This window comes from Penaeus chinensis, chromosome 17, assembly GCF_019202785.1.
Source record: "Penaeus chinensis breed Huanghai No. 1 chromosome 17, ASM1920278v2, whole genome shotgun sequence".
In the NCBI taxonomy this organism is placed as follows: Eukaryota; Metazoa; Arthropoda; class Malacostraca; order Decapoda; family Penaeidae; genus Penaeus; species Penaeus chinensis.
The window spans coordinates 715639-725638 of record NC_061835.1 but is presented as its reverse complement, the minus strand read 5'-3'; the positions used below and the strand labels follow the sequence as shown (position 1 = coordinate 725638).

At 42.2% G+C, this 10000-nt stretch overlaps 1 protein-coding gene across 3 annotated transcripts in view; it reads right to left on the bottom strand.

Moving 5' to 3' along the window:
- The window catches only part of LOC125034326 (alkaline phosphatase-like), an 82343-nt gene that overhangs the window by 58454 nt on the left and 13889 nt on the right, over positions 1–10000 (bottom strand). For all 3 annotated transcript variants that reach the window (XM_047626127.1, XM_047626126.1, XM_047626128.1), the window contains 3 exons: positions 5220–5312; positions 4447–4664; positions 159–332 (listed from right to left, as the gene is read on the bottom strand). In XM_047626127.1, coding sequence (XP_047482083.1) covers positions 159–332; positions 4447–4664; positions 5220–5312 — 485 coding nt within the window. The remainder of the gene's footprint in view (positions 1–158; positions 333–4446; positions 4665–5219; positions 5313–10000) is intronic.

The following is a 10000-nucleotide window of genomic DNA, read 5'->3' as shown; positions in this document are numbered from 1 at the left end:
GAAGAAGAAAAAAAAAAGTTCTCTAACCATATAGAAAAAAAGAAAAAAAAAAGACAAAATCCTCCACCCTGGAAATACCATTAAACAAAACAAAAACAAAAAACAAAAACAAAAAACAAAAAAAAACAAAAACAAACAAACACAAAAACCCTTCTAACCTGGAACCACTTAGCGATGGAGTCCGTATGGAAAGCAGCATTCTGTTGAGCCGAACAATTCTCTTTACTGACGTTCTCATCCACTCCAATAGTACCGAGGTTGCCCTTAACGCCACACAAGTAGGCTGTGGCGCTCGCGGCACTGTCTGCTACTTGACTGTCTGTCGTGTACGTCTGGAAAATTATAGAAATAAAGGTCGATAAGTTAAATGATGTTCTGGGAAAGGAGAGGGAGAGGGAGGGAGAGGGAAAATGGGTTTGTAAAGGAATGTTGTAAATCGTTGGATAAATGATGTAAATTGATGTAATGGAAAGTATGTTGTTGGGTTAAACGGTGTGGATACTTGTGTAAATTTCGTATGTTGTATGTGGGTGAAATTTATTAGGGAAAAATATGTAGGATGTGGAATATAAAGGCGATCTGACCATTGTAAATCCTTATTAAGATGATAATTATAGTAATACTAATAATAAGATAAAGAAGAAGAAGAACGAGGATCATAATAATAATAATAATAATAATAATGATAATAATAATGAGGAGGAGTAGGAGAAGGAGGAGGAGGAGGAGGAGAAGAAGAAAAAAACAAGAAGAAGAATTAGAAGAAGACAAAGAAGAAGCAGTAAAAGAAGACAGAAGAAAACAGAAACCTCCGCTGGCATCTTCCTTCCTGGTTTCGTAAAATCCCCCCAGCCAAGTAGGTGACATAACTCACGGCAACGTTTTCGGGTCAATGTCACACGAATACGCATCCATCCGCCAGGTCTCAGTTGGTCACGAACGCGGAGAAGGACGGTGGCCGAGACGCTGTGGGAGGGGAGGGGGAGGGGGAGGGGGAGGGGGGTCTTTGGCCATCCATCGGCAGGAGTCGTGAAGGAGGGAGGGAGGGAGGGAGGGAGGGAGGGAGGGAGGGACGCGAGGCCGAGGGCGGCTCAAGGCGGCGAGGGTGCCTTCTGATAGCACTGGGCATGGGCCGGTTGATGTATGCGTTGTATGTGAAAATCGATTTTGGAAAAAAGTCTCCTGAAATTCGTCAGCCTTTGCAGATGATTATATTGTGATAATGTCAAGAGAGAGAGAGAGAGAGAGAGAGAGAGAGAGAGAGAGAGAGAGAGAGAGAGAGAGAGAGAGAGAGAGAGAGAGAGAGAGATTAAAAAAAAAAACGATAATACCAAAGGTACTCTCAATTATATACCTTGGAAATATATCTCCCGTTATTAAATTCCGATAAAGATATACTTCTTGAGACATAATTTTTTCATATATGTTAATACCCACGGCACGGTCAGGCGTGTTTCATATTTCAGTACTTTTCCTTTTTTAAGGCTAAGACGGATTTAAACTGAAAATAAAATCTTGGAATTCCATTTGCATAAGCTGTATGAACTCATTCTGTACGAATTGCGTAATCGACATTTGTCCTTAAGTACGAGTCGTGTAATCGAGATTTGTCACAGGAAGATTAATTTGATCTGCCATATACTCTAAGATATGAAGGCTATGGTAATGTCACTTAAGGAAAAAAAAGAACAGTAAAAAACAACAACAGGAAAGTAAATAATGGACTGTTAAGGTCAACGTTTAACCTTATATTGGTTCGTGACGCTTAAAACCCCGCCAACATCCGGGTCTTGATGAGGCCGAAGAACCACACAGAGAGATACAGACATAAATTCTAATTCAATTTTCAGCAATATCATTTATTATTTAAATTAAACGAAGAAAACGTATTATTAGGCAATCAATAACATTCTTAATATTAACAAAGTATGGAGATAATCGGACACGGGAAAATAAAAAAAAACAAAAGAGCATGAGCTTCAGTAAAATCTCGAAGACGAACTAAACTTGAAAACGTCACAAAACCGAAATAAATTGCCAATATCCGAAACATCTTACCATAAAACGCTGTCTACAATATAAAATGTCATAAACTCAAATACAAACATGTAATCAAGCAACGCCAAGTACAGGGTAATCAACATTTTAACTTTAAAATTAGAAAAATAAAACCAATCATCGAATTCTTGAAACCGTAAGAAAATCATTGCGAATTATTGTGAAACTAGAAATCATTTGATGGAATCTGCCTCAAAATGAAAAAAACAAACAAACGTGTTCATGTTTATTGATGGCAAACAGAATGGTTTTATGGACAGTTAAAAGACAAAAAAACAATTAATATTTTTACATAGCGGCATGTAAACATATTCGTTTGTATATTTGTTAATAAACATAGAAAATAAAATTGTATTTGATCGTCCGGGAGAAAGGAAGAAGCGAAGCCACTAAGCCGGAACAGTGGCGGCAGGTGCAACAATAAAGCAAAAACAGCCATAAAGCAACAATAGAAACTATGACCATTGCAATTGCTGTACCCCCCCCCCTTCCCCTGTTCTCCCCCTCCCCCCTTCCTTTCTCTCCCTCGTCTCCCTTCCCTTTCCTTTTTTTCACCTCTCTCTCCTCTTTTTCCTACTTCTTCTTTTCCTTCCTCTCTTCCTATTTCTTCCCATTTCATTCTGGTTCTCCCTCTCCCTACCCTTTCCGCCCTCTCGTCTCTCTCTTTTTCTACTCCTCCTCCTCTCCACGTTCTTCCTCTACTCCTTCTCTCCCCCCTCTTCTTTTTCTTCCCTCCTCTTCCCTCCTCCCTTCCACTCTTACTCTTCCCTCACACTCCATCTCTTCTTCTCCTCTTTTCCTTCCTCTGTCTCTCTCTCTTTCTCCCATCTCTCTCCTTTTTCTCCTCCCCCCCCCACCTCTCCTTCATTCGTCCCCTCTTCCTCTTCTTCTCCCCCTTTCTTTCCTCTCTCTCTCTCTCTCTTCCTCCCCTCTTTCTCCTTTTTCTCCTCCCCCCCACCTCTCCTTCATTCGTCCCCTCTTCCTCTCCTTCTCCCACTTTCTTTCCTCTCTCTTTCTCTCTCTTCCCCCCCTCTTTCTCCTTTCCCCCCCCCCCCTCTCCATCATTCGAATCCAAGGTTTCTTGACATACCTTCATGGTCGGTCAAAGCGTGCGTGCGTGCTTGTGCGTACGTGTGTGTACGTGGGGGAGAGAGGGAGGAAAGGAGAAAGGGAGGGGAGGTACGTGGTTGAAGAGAGAGAGAGAGGGGGGGGGTAGGAGAGAGGGTGAGAGGGTGTGAGGGTGAGAGGGAGAAAGAAAGAGAGGAAGAGAGGCAGAGAGGCAGAAAGGGAGAGAGGGAGAGAAGGAGAGAGAGAGAGAGAGGGAGAGAGGGAGAGAGGGAGAGAGGGAAAGTGGGAGAGAGGGAGAGAGGGAGAAAGAGAGAGAGAGAGAGAGAGAAAGGGAGAGGGAGAGGGAGAGGGAGAGAGAGAGAGAGAGAGAGAGAGAGAGAGAGAGAGAGAGAGAGAGAGAGAGAGAGAGAGAGAGATGGAGATAAATAAGGGAAAGTGAAAGTGAAAGTGAAAGTGAAAGTGAGAGTGAGAGTGAGAAAGATATATATATATATATATATATAGAGAGAGAGAGAGAGAGAGAGAAAGAGAGAGAGAGTGAGAGAGAGAGAGAGAGAGAGAGAGAGAGAGAGAGAGAGAGAGAGAGAGAGAGAGAGAGAGAGAGAGAGAGAGAGGAGAAGAGGAGAGGAGAGAGAAGAGAGAGGGAGAGAGAGAGAGAGGAGAAAGAGAGAGAGAGAGGAGAGAGAGAGAGAGAGAGAGAGAGAGGAGAGAGAGACGAGAGAGAAGAGAGAGGAGAGAGAGAGAGAGAGAGGTGACCGAGTGAGAGAGAGAGACGGAGGAGAGAGAGAGAGAGAGAGGAGAAGGGAGAGAGAGAAGAGAGAGAGAGACGAGAGAGAGGAGGCAAGAAGACAGAGACAGAGTGAACGAGAGAGAGAGAGAAGAGAGGAGAAGAGAGAGTGAGAGAGAGAGAGAGAGTGCGTGAGAGAGAGAGAAGACCGAGAGAGAGAGAGAGAGAGAGAAGAGAGTGAGAGAGAGAGAGATGGAGATACAGATGGGAAAGTGAAAGAAAAAGTGAGACATGAGAGAGAGAGTGAGAAGATTATATATATATATATATATATATATATATATATATGTATATATATATATATATATATATAGAGGAGAGAGAGAGAGAGAGAAGAGAGAGAGAGAGAGAGAATAATAAAAAAAACAAATAAGAGAGAAAAAAGGATAAACAAATTCATGGACAAACTTCCGAACACCCTCCCCCCACCCCCTTACCCTCCATTTAAAAAAAAATCTTAGCAAGCCATCCCTTTTTCCAAACTCGTTCCTCCGTGGGCCAAGCCAGAGCTCATAACCCCTACCCCTTCTTACCTTAATGAGCGCCGAATAAGGGAACTTATCCCAAGCCATCTCTTCGTGTTCCCAGCGGCTAGTCTTCTGCCCCTTCAGGTATCTGGAGGCGGTCACGGTGGGGATAGACATGCCGTCTCCCAAAAAGAGGATAATGTTCTTGGCCTGGCGCACCTTCGGGCTGACGAGGAGCTGCTCGCGAAGGGCGGTCTGACCCTCCTTCAGCCAGTATGCCTTGTCTGAAGAAGGTGGGTGGGGACGGGGAATCAAGAATGAATATCTATGAGGAATAGTATAGTGCTTGTGCTGAGAATATCAACATTTCCCATGAATATCTATGAGGAATAGTATAGTGCTTGTGCGAGAATATCAACATTTATCATGAATATCTATGAGGCATAGTATAGTGCTTGTTTGAGAATATCAACATTTCCCATTTTGTCTGACCGGTTATAAAATTCCGCTCATTCGGTTGGAGAATTACTCAAATATAAATTTCAGTTGAATGTTTGAAAAAATTCTCGTTTTCTGTACGTTATAGACTTCAATTCATCCTATTTTATTGAATACTGCAATCTCCCATTTTCTCTGACTTAATCTCCGTCACAGACCTCCACTCGCCCTCCTTTACACCCACCATCCCTTTGTTCCCCGATCTCTTCGTCTATCAAGGTAAACGTTTAAATACTTCCCTTCCATTATTCTTTCCGATCTAAACCAATAGACCGGAGAACCCTACCCCTTCCCCTTCCCCTCAGGGACTTCAACCCCCCTTCCTCCCCCCCTCTACTCACCTTCAGAGTTGATGAAGGGAACATGAGTGTAAGAAGAACCTTTCTTGAACTTCCTGTACTGCTGACGCCTTGACTTGTGGAATTCCTCCTCGCCTGATAAACAAATAAAAAATGAAAGGGGGTTAATGTGAGATTAAGAACATGTTTTTCTTTTCTTATTCTTTGTTCTGTGAATTTGTTCTTTACTTCGTCTTCGTGACAGCTGTTCTTCAAGCGAAAGTATACGATTTGCATATTATACAACTGTCATTGGACCCCCCACCCCCCCCTCAGGGCGTGAATTTTGGTCTCTCTATCCTCTCACACCTTTCATCTTTCTCTCTCTCTTTCTCTTTATATATATATATATATATATATATATATATATATATATATGTGTGTGGGAGTGTGTGTGCGTGTGTGTGTGTGTATATATATATATATATATATATATGTATGTATATCTATGTATATATATGTATAATATATAGATACATACATATACGTACATATATATATATATATATATATATATATATATGTATGAATGTATGTATGTATGTGAGTGTGTGTGTGTGTGTGTGTGTGTGTGTGTGTGTGTGTGTGTGTGTGTGTGTGTGTGTGTGTGTGTGTGTGTGTGTGTGCATGTGTATGTATGTGTGTATCATTATCTGTCTATCTATCTATCTGTTCTTGCAATTACTTACAGGAACATTCGAAACGCACGCACTCATAAAACTCCCAAAATCATGGAAACTCGCAGCTAAACATGTACAAAATGAAAACCCCGACGTGGCAACTCCATGCAGTGAAAGTGACATCTGGCGGTTGCTATCATCACTAATTGGTTTTCCTCTACTCGCTATATTCATTTTTTTTCCCTTGCCCAGTTAAAGATGACAATGGAGAAGTTAGCGATGTGTGCATGATTGCAATATGTCCGAATAACAGTGTTGTATCTTCAATAATCATGGGTACAAAACGGTATAGTGTCGATCTACTATCCTAAACGCTTTGTCAACCTTTCATCTTACGTAAGAATATACGTATATTCATAATAACTAAGTTACTAAATAAATATGTAAATGAATAAATACATATTTGAAAATAAGAAAGTCATCGAACTTCCTCTATTTAGTATCTTGCTGAGTAATTATTCAAAAGTTCCATGACTATCCAGTTCAGTTCAATTATTGACCATTACGTTCATTAGTGGTGCCCCAATTAATCTACTTTCATCTCTACTATAATTCTTACATTCACTAATTGCAATGACAGAGAGTGATATGCGTTCTGACCAGACAAGGTAGATATATAGACAGACAAATAGATAGAGGTATAGATAGAGATATGGATGAATAGATAAAGAGAGAGAGAGAAAGAGAGAAAGACAGAGAGAGAGAGAGAGAGAGAGAGAGAGAGAGAGAGAGAGAGAGAGAGAGAGAGAGAGAGAGAGAGAGAGAGAGAGAGAGAGAGAGAGAGAGAGAGAGAGAGAGAGAGAGAGAGAGAGAGAGAGAGAGAGAGAGAAAGAAGGAGAGTGAGAAAAAAGAGAAAGAAACAAACATCTCTTCTTCTCTCTCTCTCTCTCTCTCTATCTCTTTCTTCTCCTTCATTGTCTGCCTATACCTCTCTCTCTCTCTCTCTCTCTCTCTCTCTCTCTCTCTCTCTCTCTCTCTCTCTCTCTCCATCTTCCCCCCCCTCTCTCTCTCCCCCCCCCTTTCTCTATCTCTCTCTCTCCACCCCCCCCTCTCTCTCTCTCTACCCAGCTGATCACAGGTGAAACAGAGAGAGCTCGATTGACGCCGCTTGTCAAGTAACATGACTCTAAGTTACTGGCGTGAAAGGTGATGTGCGGCTACCAGCGACTCGTATATGTAATATGGATAAATAAAAAGTAAAAAGAAAGAGAGAGAGAGAGAGAGAGAGAGAGAGAGAGAGAGAGAGAGAGAGAGAGAGAGAGAGAGAGAGAGAGAGAGAGAGAGAGAGAGAGAGAGAGAGAAAATAAACATAGAATATAACACGACCATACAATTCGTGTTTTTTTCGTATTTAATCATATTCATGTTCGCTCCTTTCCTACATCCCCTGGTGATCTTACATCACCCAAGGAACCACAAATCAGTCACCTTTCATCCGACATTTCGCTAAACATCGACAACGCAGACAGGTACACGAGGTTTTGAGCGCGTACCGTACTTCGTGTCATGAAGCGTCACTATACTAATACACACATATGTACAAACGCACACACACACACACACACACACACACACACACACACACACACACACACACACACACACACATATATATATATATATATATATATGTATATGCACATATATAAAAATACATATTTATACACACATATGCATACACACACACACGTGTACACATACACATATATGTGTACACACACAGAGACGCCAATGTATGCACACACACACATATGTTTATATATATACACACAAATGTAAACATGTATATATATAAATATACATATACATATATGTGTGTGTATGTGAGTACATGTGTATACACACACATATGTGCACACACACACACACACACACACACTTACACACTCACAGATGTGTGTGTGTGTGTGTGTGTGTATGTGTGTGTGTGATGTATGTACGTTTGTATACGTGTATATATGTGTGTGTGTGTATATGTACAGTACACACACACACGCACATATATATATATATATATATATATATATATATATAAAATATAAATGTATATATACATATACATGTATGTATATGTATATGTATGTATACATACATACATATACATATGTACGTATGTATGTATATGTATATGTATGTATACATACATACATATACATATGTACGTATGTATGTATATGTATATACATACAATATGTAAACATACATACATGTGTATACATATACAAAACCAATTAAGTTACTATGTTCCTTCTGCCAAATGCAACGCCGCCAACAGAAACCTTCTCGTGTTTTTTGTTTTTTTTTACTTAAGCCCACATTTGGCCACACCCTCGTCTAACGTACTTAAAGGCACGTTTTTTTTTTTTTTTGCTAAAGCCTATGTAAGTGGAAGTTTTCTAATTATGGCCAGGTCTCCGCGCGCGCGCGTGTGTGTGTGTGTGTGTGTGTGTGTGTGTGTGTGTGTGTGTGTGTGTGTATGTGTGTGTGTGTGTGTGTGTGTGTGTGTGTGTGTGTGTGTGTGTGGTTGTGTGTGTATGTGTGTGTGTGTGTGTGTGTGTGTGTGTGTGTGTGTGTGTGTGGTTGTGTGTGTATGTGTGTGTGTGTGTGTGTGTGTGTGTGTATGTGTGTGTGTGTGTGTGTGTGTGTGGTTGTGTGTGTGTGTGTGTGTGTGTGTGTGTGTGTGTGTGTATGTGTGTGTGTGTGTATGTGCGTGTGTGTTTTTGTGTTTGCCGAAATGGCCATAGATCCATTATGTTGTCATTATCGCCTATTCTCTTTCCTCTTCTTCTTTTTCTCTTTCCGTTTTCCTCTCCTTCTCCTCTTTCCTCTCCCTTTCACTTTCTTCCTTTCCCTCTTCCTTGCACTTTCCCTCTTTGTCTGTCCGTGCCTCTCTCTCTCTCTCTCTCTCTCTCCTTCTTCATCTCTTTCTCCCTCTCCCTCTTTCTCTCTCCCCTCCCTCTCTGTCTGTCTGTGCCTCTCTCTCTCTCCTTCTTCATTTTTTTCTTCCTCTCCCCTCCCTCTCTGTCTGTCTGTGCCTCTCTCTCTTTCTCTCTCCTTCTTCATCTTTTTCTCACTCTCTCCCATTCTCTCTCCCCTCCCTCTCTGTCTGTCTGTGCCTTTCTTTCTTCTTTTTCATCTTTTTCTCTCTCCCCCTTTCTCTCTCTCCTCCCTTCCTCTCTGTCTGTATGTGCCTCTCTCTCTCTCTCTCCTTCTTCATCTTTTTCTCCCTCTCCCCCTTTCTCTCTCCCCTCCCTCTCTGTCTGTATGTGACTCTCTCTCTCCATCTCCTTCTCTCTCTTCTCCCTCCCTCCTTCCCTCTCTCTCTCTCTCTCCCTCTCTTCTCCTTCATTATCTGTCTGTGCTTCCTTTTATCCATCTCCTCTTCTTCTCCCTCTGTCCTCCTTCATTGTCTGCCTATACCCCTCTCTCTCTCTCTCTCTCTCTCTCTCTCTCCATCTTCCCCTCCCCCTCTCTCTGTCTTTCTCCCCCCCTTTCTCTCTCTCTCTCTCCATCTTCCCCCCTCTCTTTCTCTTTATCCCCCCCCTCTCTCTCTCTCTCCATCTCCCCCCCCCTCTCTCTCTCCATCTTCTTCTCTTTCTCTCTCTCTCTCTCTCTCTCCATCTTCCTCTCTTTCTCTCTCTCTCTCTATCCCCACCCCTCTATCTCTTTCCCCCCCCCCTCTCTCTCTCTCTCTCCATATTCACCCCCTCTATCTCTTTCTCCCCCCTTTCTCCCTCTCTCTCCCCCCCTTCTCTCTTTCTCTCTCTCTCTCTATCCATATTTCCCCCCTCTCTCTCTTTCCTCCACCCTTTCTCCCTCTCTCTCTCCATCTTTACCCCCCCCCCTCTCTCTCTCTCTCTCTCTCTCTCTCTCTCTCTCTCTCTCTCTCTCTCTCCATCTTTCTCTCCCGAAGATGTTGACCGCATCCCTGACATTCGCACTCGGATCCATTAAGGTAATCATGGCGTTAAGGCCGATGTCTCAAGGTAATGGATGGTTATTAACGCCCTTATTGAGGAGGAGGTGATGGCCGTGAGGAAAGGTCGGCGCTTATAGTCGGCTTCTGTTTGTTTTTGTTTTTTTTTTCTTTATCTTTTTGCCCTT